Below are 17,057 nucleotides of genomic sequence, written 5' to 3'. Positions count from 1 at the left end.
CGTCTGATTTGAGTCATAATATATAATGATCCCGTAGCTGCTGAAATTAGAACGTACCAGAAATGAAACTGTCTTTGATACGTTTACTTTTTAGTGCACAGTGAACAAACCCGCTGGAACAATGCACATCAATTCACAGGTTCCAACTTACGCAACTTATGCGCCATCAACGTTTAATGTTAAGAGGCGACGTCTTCGCCAAACAACTATTAAATCAAAATAGTGACCTATTGCAAGCGGGGCTTTTTTCCAGCACCACCAACCTGTGGCAGGTGCCACTACAACTCAGTTCAACTTCTTTACTGAGTTCAAGCTACACATGAATACTATGCATCACACTCCGGACAAAACAAAGAAAATTGCGCTAACGTCAGGGCTAATAGAACAAATGACGCCGTGAAACTGCGCTTTCTCTTTGAATTTAAACAAAAAAAAACCTTTTATATGCTGAACTAAAAACAGCATGCAAAAATAATACTCAGGCGGGCTTCCCTTTTGTGCAGAACGGAAATCTTCAGTTCTTCCAATTTGCTCATGAATCAACTGCTGCTACTACGCCAGGTTCCTTACGTCAGCAGCGCATATTTCATACGTTACTCAATGCAATTGCACTAATGAGCACGTACGTCACCAACACGTGCCCAGTAGCCTCTCCCTGTACGATTCTGCACTTGCTTGCACCGAAAGAGTGGTATTTCGGTGGCCGAATGCTGCTGCTTGGCTTGCCCTGCATTATTTGTTAAGCGCCACGTCATGTCTTTGAGGCCAATGAATGGCACTTCATTAATGAGAATCGACACATCACTCGTACGTGTAGGTGGCTGCAGAAACCGGTGTTCCTCAGCCCCATTGTGTGGCGTGATTCCCTTAACCACCGCATACAAACACACAATTATAACTAAAAAAGTCGTTCTGGTGCCGACGTTCCCGCTCTGTGCACTGTTTCCCGTTTATAATGAGGGCACGCTGGTGATTGTTAGCCGTGACTGGTCTGCGGTTGATTCGAATGCTTAGTCATCATTTTGTTTTCTTTTTACGGATTGATGTCTACAGCGACAACTATATAGCATTCCTAACATTGCCTACATATATCACCAACAGGCAATAAGTGAGCATGGTATCTATGATTCGAATGCAGAATTGTTTTCACCTTTCCATTTCGCTTTCTACTATGTTTCGGCATTTTTGTCCACCATACACTACTTCTTCACGAAAAACTAGCCAGGCGTTGTGGCGCTGCTGGTAGCTGTTGCTAGCTTTCTCTCTCTTCATTTCCACTGTGCCGTAAGTCGTTTATATATGAATGTCAAATAATAATCACAATAATAATACTGCTACCACTACTACTCTTAACACTACCACTACTGCTACTACTACTACTAATAATAATAATATTTTTACGCTAATAAAATAATGCATTAGGACCACTTGAAGACTAAAGCCGCCGTCATTTTCTTCTCTGCCGTTGTACTAATCCTGCTCCGCTACTCTTCAAAATCGGTCTCCAGTTAACATAATATTGCGCTACCTCCATGATGGAACCTTAGGCCAAGCTGCGTTGCCTTGTCAATACGTCACCATCTGATGTGAGTTCATGTGACTTGGTGACCCCAAAGACGTCCTCGTTACGTCACGTCACCGTTACGTAATTGATGACACCATCACGTGATTATATTACTGGGTGACTTGTCCCAGCCACTGCGAGACGGGGACTTTCAAATTTCACGTTTAATTAGGTATTTAAGGGTTTTCATTTAACAGTAATGCCGAGCCAGTAATAGTGGGTTTTGTGATGGCACATACAGTCCACTCGATCAGCTAACAATTAACTTGATCACAAGGATTAGGGATCACCTTTTGTGACGCTGTGTTGTCTTAATGAAACAGAAAAGTGTAGCTGCTCATCAGGTATAGTGACCATACCACACAGAAAACTATATAATTGTGCGACTTAGAGGACGTGCTGAAGTTGAGGTAGCCCACTGAACTCCAGCAGAAACAGAAGTGTGAAAAGCAACTAAGAATTTTTCCATAATGTGAGGTGGGGCCGATGTGTTTTTTGTCCTTAAAGGTACTTGATAAAAGGCTCGAATTGTTCCAAAGCAGTGCCATTGCGGACGAAGACACCACTTTCCGTAATATGTCGTGTAATTTTAGATGTTACGTGGCTCTGACTGCGGTTACTCCAGCAATCAAAGGGACAAAATTTTTATTTTTATTCGGTAATTCAGTGCCCACTGAACCAAAGCACCGGCTGCGCAATGGTAGAAGCAAGCGCTGCTGACTTTTTTATAGTTTTTCTTTCTCTTTCTTCCTTCTCCTCTCTCTCATTTTCTACTCCCTTTTTTCATTATTCTAGCCTAGGGCAGCGAACCTGGCAGGCACTTGCATGGTTGACCTCCCTGCCTTCTTCCTTGTTGTTTCGCTTCCATACGCTCAAAATTTCCCCGTCGCTTGGATTATGGTTATCGGAAGTTTGATATTTACGTGAAGCACCTCGGCTATGAAGATACCTTGCTGCACTTCTTGAAGACGGTAACAGAAAGCTCCTGATCGGTAATCAAGGCTCCGCAAAACATGCGAGCCAAACCATAGAACACACCTTGTGGCCTCAAATTTACAAATAATTTTCAAAATTAGCTATAAAATTTTCTTTCTTCTGTCTATAGATGATGTCACAAATCCAAATAAACATGTCATAAGTCCAATGTCCTTAGCCATTGGCTTATTTGGGCATTGTGAGTAAACAAAAAGTAAACGACTCAGAAATATTTGTAAAATGGTACAATTCTATATAAGACTGTGCGTCACGCATGCGGACAACGACCCTTAGACCGAAAAAAGTGTTTTTTTCTTTATTCAACCAACACACATAATAAAACACAAAGTACGTAAAATACATTATGGAATGCCTTTGATCAGTTCGCAAGAATACGGACACTATGATTTATAAGCTTCTCGCATGAAGCACAATCACACTGATAAAAAGCGAACGTTTGCTAAATTACAAAGAGTCGTCACTTACAATAGCGATATACGTGCTTTATGTACATATATTGCAGAACACAAAAAATGACACGAAAGACCATTAGGCGTGGACAAATAGCTGTTTTCTCACAATCAACATGTGTAAGTACAAAAAGTATTCTTCACAATATGGTGAACGCACTCTGAATAAATGCGCAGGTTGTAATAAATCATTTCCTACCTCGTGCTATTTTTTGTGATAAAGATGACCACAGGGAAGAAAAATTACTTTTTTTTCATATTTTGATTGATTTAAAGAGTCAGTAAACAGCATTCGACCATTTTTTTACACTCTCTAAACAAGCGCACGCATTTTTTTTGCCCCTTACCAACCTTTGTCCACGCGCAGGGACGTCCCTTCGGCGATTGGCGACGTTGACTTTATTACTCTTTGTTGAGGCCTCGTTTAGACCAATCGACAAGCTGCGTGCTGCGCCACGTCACTGATCACCGAGTTGACGTCACAGCGCGTGGAAGGAGATTGGTCACGCGCAGAAAAAATGCACGAGCTTTTTCTTCGCGTTTCGGAGTCTGCTGACTGGCCCTTCAATGTATGTTTATCGCTCGCAGTACTCTATTGACGACAGTGCCACTGAGTCAAGCAACGAAATTACTATGTACACAAATCTAACTATAAAAGGCAAAACGCTTTACTGCTATATTGCATAAAAGTTTTCACGCCAACTTTTTCTTCAAAGGTTGTCGTTGTGCGTTTCAAGGTTTCTAAGACTGTTTTTGCCAGTGTTCTTATCTCCGAAGGCGTCTAGTTAAAAAAGGGTGTGATTATATAAAATCTCAATAACACATACTTGTCGTAAATGAAAGTACGTCAACTTTTAAATGGCAATATTTGTGAAGAAACAGTTGCAATTGACTTATCCGGTATGACCGTCATGATCACTTCATCAGCTATTATCGTCATGAAATATCTGCACAATGCTCAGCATTTAGTACGTTTAGATTTTGTGTAAAGAAGGAAGTATTATTGTGTAGGAGTTCTGAAGACTTTCAATCACTGTGAAAATATTGGAATGGAATCGAAGTACTTGGCAATGTTACGAAATAACGTGGCCTGGTGTGTTATTGTCGCGTAGTACTAGTGGCGGCCAGCTGGCTAGTGAAATAAAATAACAAAAGATAGTGGCTCTTGGCGTGAGATGCCTTGAACGTTCGTGTGCTTCTGGCTGGCCGCCACGGCTGCCGCTCTACTTCGGCGGCTTGCTTCATCCCTGAGTCGTCCTTTAATTAAACCCGCCCCGACGGCACGTCTACAACGGATGCCACCACGTCGCTACATAATCAAAGAAAAGGTGCGCTATAGGTTTATACAGCATAGTCTACACGAACTTGAAGTAGAAAAAAAAGCAATTTTGTGATGTGGTACAGTGTTTTGTAGCTAATTGTCATAAGATATTTTAAAAATTATGAGGCTCTCTTGTTTATTTGCTAAATTATTCTATACAAACATTCGCAACTACCAAAAACGATTTTGTTTCGTGCCTTACAAAACTACCTAAAAGTAGATGTTTTTCTATGCAGCATTCACGCACTTTGAGCAGCTTACCCCTTTCCCACACAATTTGGCAGCACTTAATTTGCCCTTCACTTGAGCTTAATTACAGCAACACTACACATGGACTGCCAAAATGAAAAAAAAAATGTAGAGACCTGCACTTGTTTTGCGCATTCGGGATGAACAAAAGGATGGGTGAAATAGCACTGAAACTCATTGAAAGCTCTCAAGACGATATTCAGATGCCAAGTGAAAAATATTGTAGGTGGGTATATCAGACAAAATCCTTAAGTAAATTAAAAAAAATCTACAGCTCTGTAGTGTATAGTGGGGTCTCTTGAGCTTGTCTAGACAAAAACATAGGTTAGGCATCAATGGATGCATAGGGTGGTCCGAGTCTCATTGTACATTGTACTGTTTGCTCGGGTTATCTCCCATTCAAGTTCAACTCAGGAAAATCACAACTGAGCATTTGTTCTAAAGGTCTCTAGTCAGTGCTATCGCATGTCTCCGATGAGGTCGATCTTCTTTTGGTGTCTTCAGCAGGCAGACCCCGACATCAAGGCAGCGACATTCTCATATATTGGCTCATCTGAATGGAAAAAGTCAATGAAAAACAAGAAAGTGGGTGTGTGCTGTAGATTGGACAGTTTCACCAACAAATTAAAGGTAAAGATATAAGCGTATCTATGTATGATGCATTTCTCATACTTTTTTGCTTATTTTGATCCGGTAAGTGTATGCACAAGCAATATTTACCATAAAAAGTACTGCAGTGAACTCTGTAGTAGCAGTAACAAAATATTTGTGGCCCCTAAATAACAATGGACGTTTTATTTCGTTGAGCAAGCACTTTGGTCTAGCGTTTTCTTTTTTCACTAAACATCAAGCTAAAGTTCTTTTACCATATTTCAAGGATTCGCTTTATTTATTTTGTTTTTAAATAATTTTATTAGCTACCTAATCTAACTGTGAATTCAATAAATAATCAGAAAACAAGCATCAAATTTAACTTGTGCCACCTGGTGAAGGAATGGTTATAAGCGATTGAAAAAATTCTTGCTCTAGCTTTCGTCTTAGTGAGATGACAATTATTAGGTAGCACATAGTTGCACTATGTCACAATCTGATAACAAGACAACCATGGCTCATGTGTTATGAAAAACAAAAAAAATAGTATTAGAATGTCACGTAATACCTATCTTATCCTAATATCCTGAATTCTGCCAGAATGTTTCGTGAACTAGCAAAGCAGAACACAGAAGCCTTCTTTCAAACTTTGTTGTGTCCTTCTTCACCATTTCATTTAAAACGCGTTTCAGCTCTGTTAGACTATAAAATGTGTGAAGTACTTTGCCTACTTGCTTTTATTTCTAGTTTAGTGATCTGCATCAATATTTTACATTCGCTATAAGGTATATAATTATAAAAGTGTTCCCCGGTTTTATAAAAATGTGGCCATTGAATTCACTTCAGCTGGGAAAAGAATTACGTTGTCCTTATCTAGCTACGTCATACTTTATGGCTAATATTTTCTTCGGCCGCACTGTTCGTCCGTTGCATGAAAACCCTTTCATGTAAAAAAAAACCATCATAGTGACGCCTGAGTTGATGCTGATAGGGCTAGCATACGTTTTTGTTATGGAGGATTGTTCGATATGGCTTATCTGTTCGAAAAAAAATTGTAATGTAATTTAGTTTGTGTAATGTTTGTTACTTACTTTGTACTGTGCTTCCATAGATCTCGTCGATAACGGAGGCCACACAGTGGTATAGGTAGGTGTATTGTTTCTGCACCAAATAAGATTCAAACAACTCTGTCAATGGTGAAGGAAAAAAGCACTCCGATAATTAGCTTAGTGGGCTACTTGCTCATTCATACGTATAATCAAGAGTGCAAAGAAGCACGACTACACACAAGACATGCTCGCTTCTAGGTGTTATTTCTTTTGCACGAGTGCTTCGTATATAAACCTGTTAGCGAAGGCAGACACATTTGGTGCATAGCGGTGCTGTTTTCGTAGCCATGATTTCTTCAACTGCCTGTGATTAGTCAGGGAGCTTGGTGTATTTGGGGCCGCCGACAATACTTCTACTGCGATGGCAATTATATGGACACTCTCAGCTGAATTTCACCGCGAGCATTACCGTCACTTACCACATATGTGTAGGTATCTATATATATGAAAGCGCGGGAAAGAATAATAATCCAGGAAGAGAATACAGCACGAGGAATTGAACATTCGACCTATCTTTCGTGAACGCGCGGCGTTAGCCACTGAGCCACGAAGGAGCACCTCCATCAATGTTGAAACGTCAAGCTATCTACATCCAGCACGGCGGAAATAGCGTGTTTTCTGAATTACCAGCCAGATGGTGCGATGAGCGCTCTCAGCGTTATGAGGTTGGTGCTCAGCTCTATGCGATGCGCGCTCATCTCCCGCGCGTGATTTACTCCGCGGAGGGAAGGGCCGGAGAATCGCGCGCCTTCAGTTTTGCAACGCTGCGCTTCTAGTAGGCAGTGAAATAATTGGTAGCAACACATTTTTAAGCCACGTGGCACAAACTACAGGATGCAGGCACTGCACAGAAGTTAAGCACACTCTCAAAAACAGTTGCGACTGCTACTGAAAACAATGCGAAAAGCCTTATAAATTGACTACTGAACAGCATAGTTAGTGCTAGAGCAAGTTTTAATTCAGTATTTTACACCGAAAGTTGTATGAGACCGCTTTTGGGGTCACGTGCAGTTATTGTTCACCGCCGCCGCCACCGGGGCTCATAACCACATCACACGAAATTAGAAAAAAAAAACACCTTGCATTAATGACACGGTGGGGCTTGAACAAGGGTCAGCTGCATGCCAGCCCAGTATTCTACCACTTAGTTACGCCGGTGGTTATAACTTGTTTTTAAACTTGCCTTAGCTAGTCATGACCTAGCACCAATGGCACAGTGGGGATCGAAGACGGGTCCGCTGGGTGCCAGCCCAGTATTCTACCACGGAGCTACACCAGTGCTTGTGACTTGTCAAACTTGCCTTAGGCAGGCTTGATATTGTGGAAGCAATCGCATTAATGCGACTTTTATAGCGTTTTACAACAGCGAAAGAACAACCAGTCGTCGCACAATGCGAATAGCGAAACGCGTGGCCCGTCCGATGCTCCAAACCATCACAAAGCTGATTCTTGTTTCTTTATTAACTGTGGCGCATACCCACTTCAGCCGTAATTCGTCATCATCGTCAGGCACTGAATGGACAAATGACACAAAATGTCTTGCTAATGTTTAAGGGCACCGGGCTCCTCAAAACAATGACGAAGTATAGCAAAGCGAATGCCGGCCTATACTACCCAAAATCTTATTATAATTGCCCTAATGGTACCAAGCAAGTGTGCTTACACTAGTTCCCAATGAGTGTTTTGCAAAGGCTCTGAAATGCCGCTCTTCTAGCTTTCGCTGTGACTGTGCTGCACCTATGGCGCAGGCCTGACGTTTTATTCATAAGTTATGCTTCTTTAATCTTACTGAAGAACATAAATGCATAAGTCATTAAAAAATCCTGCAAATGTGGGCTTCTCGCAGGACAGTCTGAATGTGAAAATTTTACATGATGTAATCATTCCGTTTTGCATGCCGAATCGGGTGCAGTGCTGGCACATGCCTCTCCGAACGAACTACATTCACGAAGGGTACGTAATACCACAGTCTCTCCAAAGCGCTTATCCCCGTGCTTTGAAGCTGAACGCGCTAAAATTGTCGCTAGTCACGCACCTCGTTTTGTACCATGCATCTCCTGCACTCTCGCAGGTCCAAGACAAGGTGAAAGATGTCGATATCTTCGTCCACTTCGAGCTTCTGCAGGCACATGTCAAGGGCGATAAAGGTGCCTGTCCGTCCCACACCAGCGCTGAAAGCAGCAAGAGGCCAAGTAGGCAAGTTACATGCACACGAAATAAAGAGAAGTTGGGGGAAACGGGAGGCCGCTATAGTGCATCGATCGCAACAGTCGAAGCAAACGAATTTGAGACAAAGGTCGTGAGCATTATTTTCATGTTCTTGTAGAGCCCGGGGGCGGCCGGTATAACCTACTCCAGGCGGCAAGTAGTAATGAACATTACGAAGAATGTGAGCCAATTATGTTACGATCACAAGCAACTTTGCAAATGGTGAGTGTGCCAGAAACGTACTTGTGATTAAGATAGCGAACGTTATTTTTTGTGCCTGTATGTAACCTAAAGCTTGGCGGGGCCGGTGCGTGAGGTGAATTGGCGACCACTTGTCAGCAGTGCAAAACTAAATCTAGCTTGTTGAAGGTCTGCGCAAAACTTCTCTGGTCTTTGTTGTTGCTGGCACGAATGTCGCAACAAATTTCTTAAGAGAAACTTTCCGCAGTGTCGGTACCTTCTGTTCGCTTGGGCCGCAATGCCACAGAAATAGAAATTCCAGAACTTCATTGTGTGGCAACTCCTCATCAATGGTGGAGAAACCACTGAGCATGGACCCCTGGTCATAAGCCAACGTCTTGAGCCTGACGCCATGAGCCGAGCGCATCATTACCCCGCCCTCCAAGTCAAGTGAATGAGCAGGACTGTTTATTTTAACAAGGAGGCAATGAGCGGCCGCCATTCAATCATGTGGGCAGGACCTTTGCGTTTTTTAAGCTGTGTCAAAATATAGTTGCGTAAGCCACCAATTAGTAAAAAATTCTTTATGAAAAAAAAAAACATTACTTAGAAGTAGAGGTAGATGTACTTTATTCATAACATTTCTTGGCGGAGCGTGTATGACCACAAAAATAAGTCATGTAAACAAAAATAGAGCTTTAAATTGCTACAAAAATAAAAAAACAGCTATGATGCGGGAATGGTCATGCACAATAAATACGACAAATAAGTAGACGTATTTGGATTTCAAACGTGGCATTATACCATATAATATAATAAATCCTCAAGTTACGAAGCGTTCAGCAGAAACCACGGAAAAATGCTGGGAACTATTCAAAACTTTATGGTCACTACAAACTTTCGTTATTGGCCGATTTGCTACAAATGGTTATGTCACACTAGATGGTGTGATCGCTTTTGGACTACACTTTTGACCGTCTAAACCTGTTGAATATTCTTTCCATCTGATTTGAAACAAAATAATGATAATTTCAGTTGGATCTCAGGTCTTTGCTCTGTGTGAATGAAAGCAATATTGGTGAACAGTGCCAACACTGATTTTTTTTTCTCAAACAGTATTGAAAAAACACACCATGAAACACTTCTTAAGAGACGTCGTCTGTTCTGTACATGTGCTTGCATGGTGGAATAACTGTTGTAGTATTGTTTATTTTCATGGTATCCTTGTGATGTTAGTGGTGTAAATGACTTGAAGGTTTTAAAGGCAAAGTGGTTTTTTTGCTATTTCACTATAAAAAAAACAAAGGTCTTGAAGTAGAGCCTCGACAAACTATTGAACTTTCACGACGTATTTCGACAAAGCGTGGAAGCGTTTTTAGTGCGAATAAAGTCAGGTAGGAAATATACCACCAGGTGTATAAAATATAATTATTCGCACTAACAAAAACCAATGTTTGCAAGCTTCAGCAATATAGTTAGGTATCTTGCGGCAAAAAAAAAACATGCGCGTGTGCGCAGTCTCATATATTTCATTCTGTACACAACATCTACAGAAACAGGTTTAGGCCTGAAAACAAGCACAGCGTTTGTTCTTGACTATTTTCTGACATTGGCCATCGAACACGTCCTGTGCAGCTGCGCTTGCTACGACACACAGCGATGCCAGCTCCGGATGGTTTTGAATCAACTTGACCCCGGACCATTTTGTGTGCAGAAGATACTAGGACCTTGGGCATCTGCCTCAGTTGCGCAGAAAGCAACTAAAGCACTGCTACTTTACCTAAAGTCAACAAACCTGAGCGACCGCCTGTAGACTGTGTGTGCTCCCCGAGTGTGCTCGTGATTGTGTGTACCTTCTCATCTCTCTGCAACCTCTTTTCTCCCCTTTATCCCTTCCCCAGTGCAGGGTAGCAAACCGGATGCGCGTCTGGTTAACCTCCCTGCTTTTCCTTGCATCTTTATCTCTCTCTCTCTGACATTGGCCGGACAGATTTGCTGTATATATGTTCCGCGGCACATTTTATTGAAGTGGATTGCGTTCGATGAAATCTGTCGCAAAAAGTTTCTGCATTCATGCACTGTATTTACCAGAACATGAACGTCATACTAAAAGAACCTTGATGAAGAAATGGTTACGATCATTTTGAGCCCTTCCTATAAACAAAATTCGTTCGTCTCACGACATTAGAAGTGAGGTATATAATGATAGACGACTCAGTTGTAAGAGTCATTAGCACCCACTTTCGTAAACATCGTGCTTATGAAACAAAATGTGTAAAACGGGTGAATGATTTGTGGCGAGTGATCGCAAATATTTGGAAACACGATGAATGGAATACGCTTAAGCCTGGAATAAGTACACAAACGCCATTGCTTATAAACGATAAAGTTAAGGCGAAGTGAAGTCGATCGCCTTTGATTTGTCTATATTTTTGTTAACAGAGCATTTCAGACGTTTTAAACTTATTCAATTCGCCATTACTACATTTGAGGAAGCCAATTGATCTTCAGCTTGGCCCCAAATATTTGTGGCTGTTAACCAAGTTAAATGAAGCGATTCAGCGGTGGAGTAGCACTGCATTTTTTTTTTCAACCTGAAATTCAGAACCGCACCACAAAACCCTTTTTAGAGGTATGTGATGTGCTGTAAGACATGACCTTGTGCGGTGCTATTACTCAGAGGAGAAAGTGTTGATTGCGCTAGCTCGGGCAAGGCACAAAACAATAGCACTGCTTTTAAATGACCTAATACAAATAACACACGCGTAGCGAAGCCGCCTATGCTGCCATTCGTCTAACTTAATGATCGCTTCTACATAACTTTTCAGTCTCTTATTTATTGTCCTGTCGATGCGCATTTTTTTTACCGCTGAAGCGCAGTAATTCATGCGGAACCTGAGCTGTGTTTTGCAGGCACCATTCAAGGCCTGGTGCAAGTACGTACATTTCGTCACACACATCGAGCAAAAAACCTGCCTCCACCTTGAATACCCAATTGCGAGGCGGAAACGGGAGGGTACATAGACTGGACACGCCCAGTATAGACGACAGGTGCAGCCATTTCACTGAATGTGGCGTGCGCGGTTTCTTTCCGTCGATATTTAAATTGGCGCTGACAACATTCATCACTCTGGCACTTTCGTTTCGTATGCGAAAGCACATATCGAGCAAGTACCAAAGACGGGTCTAGCTTTTTTTTATTACTGTTTGCCCTTTTTTTCTGCTTTTCCTACCTCCATTGACAAACGGAGCGGCAGGAAGCAGTTGAAAGTTTCCTTAGAGGAAGTGGATGGTGATGCGGTGCTTTGCAGCAGCCGGAGCCATAGAATGGGGTGCCAAAAGTTTGAGAGCCTTAGACGATGTCACAAAGTCATAGGGTGACGTCATCACATAATTTTATGGCTAAGTGCCGCCGACACTAACAACTGATTCTCGCGTTTGATAGTGTATCAAGGTACTCACGCTTACACACACACACGCACCCACACACACACACACGCGCGCGCGCGCGCGCACATGCACGCAAACACACCCAAACACACAAAGAAAAAGGAGCGGGAAGGGAGAGTGCATTGCGCCTTCCTGCAGTGCCATTGAAGAGCGATAGCCGCAAGTAAAAGAGACAGTGTTAATAACTTTTATACCGGCTGTTAGGTACCGCCAGTATGTTGATTTCTTCATGGAATCGTAAGCTTATGGGCGGTTTTCCGCAGCGGCGAATGGGTGCTGCCATGTTTGAACACGTGATCTGGTGGCCTTTTCCCACTTCTTCACCGTCGCCGATGGCCGGCCAATTACCCACCGCCACTACAGAGTTGAGGTCAGCAAAGCGGGCGCAGCGCGCAGTCCGCGCCTCCTGTTTTAGATGCGGAGCATCTAATACTCGAGGCTTGTAGTGCGGCGCCGTCCGCAAGCTTCCTCTTCCTTCTTCCACCATCTGTGCATCCCTTCCTCCTCTACACACCACGCGCGCTTCACTCCTCCACCATCTGTGCACCCTTCCTCCTCTACACACCGCGTGCGCTTCTCCTCTTCACGAACATTCGCTAGCTGTATAATGTAGCGCGCATGCGCCGTCACGCTTCGAGAACATCGGCAGCTGACGCGCGCGCATGCGCCGTCGCGCTTCAAGAACATCGGCAGCTGACGCGCGCGCATGCGCCGTTGCGCTTCTCCCCCTTCTCGAACATTCGACAGCTGACAGTGCATGCGCCATCGCGCTGTATATATACTCAAGGTCGGTGCTCGCTCGCTCAGTTGCCGCTCGTCGGTTGGTTCGTACGGCGCATCGACGTCCGAGGTCGCAATGATCGACGTCCCTTCGACCAGCGCCGGCCAAAGTGTTGGCGGAACCGCAACCAAGTCGTCGTCCAAAGACAAGGCAGCGCGGAGAAGAGCTTGCGACGCCGAACGTCGGCGTCGAGCGGAAGATTCTCAACTTAGAGAACGCGAAGCTGCTGAGAGACGTCAGCGTCGAGCAGCAGCACCGGATTCGGCCGCTTTGAAACGTAAGCGTCGACAAGAGGACCCGGACTTTCGAAAACGGGAAGCCGAGTGCAAGCGTCGGCGACGAGAGGCCGATCCCGATGCTGCCCGCGAGCGCAAGCACGCCGAAGTAGCGGCGTGGCGCGCCAAGCAGTATGCCACGCCCAATTAACACCCCGTTAACCAATTATATGCTCCGCATCCTCCTCAGTGTTCCCCCGAGGGAAGCTGCGGGCAATTTTTTTTCTCTTTTAGGGGCGAAGCTCCTTCTAGCGACACCCGTTCGTCCCCCGTAGCCGTTGTAGTAGTGAGTAACAAGTATAACATTTTGACCTCCAAGGTGGTGCCGGTGAAAGATTTCTTCTGTGCGTTGTTGAACAATAAAAGATTGTGCTCCGTGTACATGCCAATGGCTGCTAAGGGAGAATGAGAGATAGGAGAATTTGGCTTTTAGTTAACGTGCACGCTGCAAATTATTTATTGTTCAACAACGCACAGAAGACAAGAAAGGGTTCCCACGTTATACTCGCTGGGAGTAACCTCCTAGGTTTTAGAAAGGTTTAGCGAGCGTTGGGCCGCAGTGCCATGAATACAGTGAACTAGTTTATACCATGAACTCGAGGTGGTTGAAGGTGGGAAGTAGACACGAAGCGCAAGCCGTAAGAAAGTGTGCGTGTGCCTCCTCTCGTTGAGTCCTTTGAATGTCCGCTGCATGGCGGTGCTTCTATATGGGGAATCTATGATGAAAAGATGCGAGATGGTGGTACTTGGAGTGTTGAATAGGTGGACGAATGGACACACAGACAGATGCATGGACGGACGCATGGATGGCTGCACGGACGGATGGATGCACGGACGGATGGATGCATGGACGGACGCAGGAGCACATGCATGGACAGACGCAGGAGCGAATGCATGGACGAAAGCAGGAACCAACGCACAGATGAACGTGCGGACGCACGAACAGACGCACGCACGGACGGGTGGATGGACGCACGGGTGGCCACACACACGCACGCATGGATGGACGGAAGCAAGAGCGAATGGACGGACTTATGGTTCGCCCCACTTTCCATCATTGACTCCGTGGATATGCTACCATTTTTTTATCTCTTGGGCACTGCGCCTTGTCACTTTGAGAGTGACAAAAAATCAGGTGCCTTTTTCTTTTTAAAGAATCACTACTACCGTCGTTTGTCGCTGTAGGCTACAGAGGAACGTCCCCCACACGCCACATCACGGCCATGCCACCGAGTAGAAGTCCGTAGCGCTTCGGTGCGGTGGCTCCATCTGGTTTCCCATAGACAGACTAGCTGTGGAAGATAGTCTATATGTTCGCCACAAGGAGGGGAAACTTCAACCCTGCAGCGTTTTTCATGCGGGGGTGCAACATACCCCAAACGGTTTTTCAAAATATTGGCATGAGGCACGTCGTATATGCCTGCAAATGACAACAGAGAGGAAATTATGTCCAGTGGTCAGCCGTTTTTGATTTGATTGATTTTATTGATATGTGGGGTTTGACGTCCGAAAGCCACCATTTGATTATGAGAGACGCCGTAGTGGAGGACTCCGGAAATTTCGACCACCTGGGGTACTTTAACGTGCACGCAAATCTGAGCACACGGGCCTACAACATTTCCGCCTCCATCGGAAATGCCGGCGCCACAGCCGGGATTCAAACCGGCGACCTGCGGGTTAGCAGCCGAGTACCTCAGCCACTAGAGCACCACGGCGGGGCGTTCAGCCGTTTTCGGACATGGTTTGTTCTGCCATGTTGTAATATGCCATGAAATACTTATTGATTTACTGCCATAAAGCATGATTAAAACGAAGGATTTAATGTGGTATCTTTTCGCTTCTGCACTGGAACGAACGTAAGAAAAAAAAATCAAAGATACCTCTGTTCACTTTTTAGATTGCCAGGCGGCAATGATCGGTCAAAGTAATTGTAAAAGCTTGCTGATTATCGTGACAAATGAGCACAAATTAAAGTCACCATTGCCAACTACCTTCCAGCAAAATTCAAATCAATATAATATTATGAAAAATAATCGAGGTTTTAAGTCCTAAAATTACATGTAATGTTGAATGCCGTGGTGGAGGGCTTCGCAAATTTCGACAACCTGGAGTTCTTTAATGTGCACGTGAACCTCAGTACACAAGCCTCAAGCGTTTTCGTGTATATTTAAAATGCGTCCGCCGCGGCCTGGACTCGACAAGCGAGCACCATAGCCACTACAGATCATAAACCAAGTGGCGGGTGAAGTTCAAGTGAACAGGGTTATACGACCTGGGCATAGAACAGCGAGTATTGCATAAAAATTTACAAGACCACACATAAAGAAACGTTATTATTCGTGAAACTAATCCTGCCATCAATATTCTTTTTGCGAAAGCATCTTTCTTTGCAGCAAAACGATGTGTTCTTATGAAGGACCATCATATCTCTGAAAAAAAAACACACAGTGTCTATACATTGTATCCGAAGAGATATTATTCTACAATGTGACAGGCATCTTCTTAATTTCGGTTCAACTTTCAGCACATAACAATCAAGAATGGTACACGAGATCACATGACACAACATGCGCTTTCCTTGAAAGAAATCTGAAGGAAGCACACCCCAAAGAATGAACTGAAAAGCAAGGTTGAGTACGACAGTTCATTAGTTTCGACCGGAGAGTGAGTACGTCTGGGTGTCCTTCAGAAATTCTTCGGACGTTCTCCCGAGTGCACTTTTTCTCACGCCATCATATCTGTCGTACGAACATCCACGCACGCAAACTTCTCAACGGGAAATCATCGACTGCTTTTATGTGGGCAACACAATTTGAAATGAGTGTGCGTTATTAATGATGACGCCCTTATAGGAGTCGTCATTAGTGCTTTATGTCATTGTGCGTGCCATCCACTAGGTCATGTTAATGAAGTATGACTGGAGAAGACCTATTTTTTCCACAACCTGACTGCTGTGATAATTAGGGCGAAGTTAGATGGATTAGGTCAAGGAGAGTGAGTATAGATGACCCGAATACAGATCAAAAAAAGAATAACGAAATATTCGTTTATACGAACCTATTTGATCTTTCAGGCAATAAAATAATTTCGAAAAAAAGTTGATTTCGAGTGAAGACTCAGAGGCTAAACATTTCTTTTATTCGGATAGTCAATATGAACAGTCTTGGGTGGTTTTTATTGTTGCCACCGCTTCCGCTCTGCACCGTATATGCATGTGTGTCTCTCTATATAAAAATTCACGAAAGAGACATTCGCCCACGCTCGTACACAGCTCGTTGCGATGAGCCAACGCGTGCTTATCTCCCACGCGTACTTTGTCCCACGCAAGTGGTCGGGGGGGGGGGGGGGGGCTTAGATGTTCGTGCGCTCGTGCTTATCCTTCAGTGGGTAGAATCGTGTGCCTTGTCCTTTCACTGAAATGATTGTGTTAGTTGCCTGGGCCTCAAAGGTCAGACTGTTCCTGTGATCTGTACTTGTGATTACGTTTCCTGCTTCGTTTTCGTTTGAACAGAGCGTTAAGCGTCGAGTTGTATACGTTGTTAGTTAGCTCTCGTCCTGTGTTTGTTGTTTTTGTACGTCATTTGTGAGATGGCAGCAAGCGGCACGTTACTCTCTGCTAGCCGTTTTCAGCATTACATTCCAAGTTATTGCTATCGCATTCATGGATTCGCCCTTGCGGAAAAAACTGCCTTTTTTGTAATCTGACTACAAAGCATTACCCAGTCAATGTTTGTTGATAATTCAGAAGAGCCTCTCGTTACCTACGGTCTCCTTATAAGAAGTACCTGTGCGTGCTTGGGAAGTTCTAAGTAATTAAAAAAAAACGCTACACTGAGTGTACCCTTTTCTCTAATTTTCTGGTCTCCTCTGGCATCCACAAACAA

The 17,057-nt window shown here is 43.9% G+C and overlaps 1 protein-coding gene across 1 annotated transcript; it reads right to left on the bottom strand.

Moving 5' to 3' along the window:
- Positions 1–2,840: 2,840 nt before the first annotated feature.
- Positions 2,841–8,486, bottom strand: LOC119165303 (tyrosine-protein phosphatase non-receptor type 18). The gene is made up of 3 exons (XM_075886202.1): positions 8,315–8,486; positions 6,262–6,331; positions 2,841–5,132 (listed from the first exon to the last, which is right to left on the bottom strand). The coding sequence occupies exons 1-3, from the start codon at positions 8,408–8,410 to the stop codon at positions 5,080–5,082; spliced, it is 219 nt and encodes a 72-aa protein (XP_075742317.1). The 5' UTR covers positions 8,411–8,486; the 3' UTR covers positions 2,841–5,079.
- Between the last annotated feature and the right edge of the window lie 8,571 nt (positions 8,487–17,057).

Source organism: Rhipicephalus microplus, unplaced genomic scaffold (assembly GCF_043290135.1).
Source record: "Rhipicephalus microplus isolate Deutch F79 unplaced genomic scaffold, USDA_Rmic scaffold_1089, whole genome shotgun sequence".
Classification (NCBI taxonomy): domain Eukaryota; kingdom Metazoa; phylum Arthropoda; class Arachnida; order Ixodida; family Ixodidae; genus Rhipicephalus; species Rhipicephalus microplus.
The sequence above is the reverse complement of the archived record's forward strand: the minus strand, read 5'-3'. Positions and strand labels throughout refer to the sequence as shown.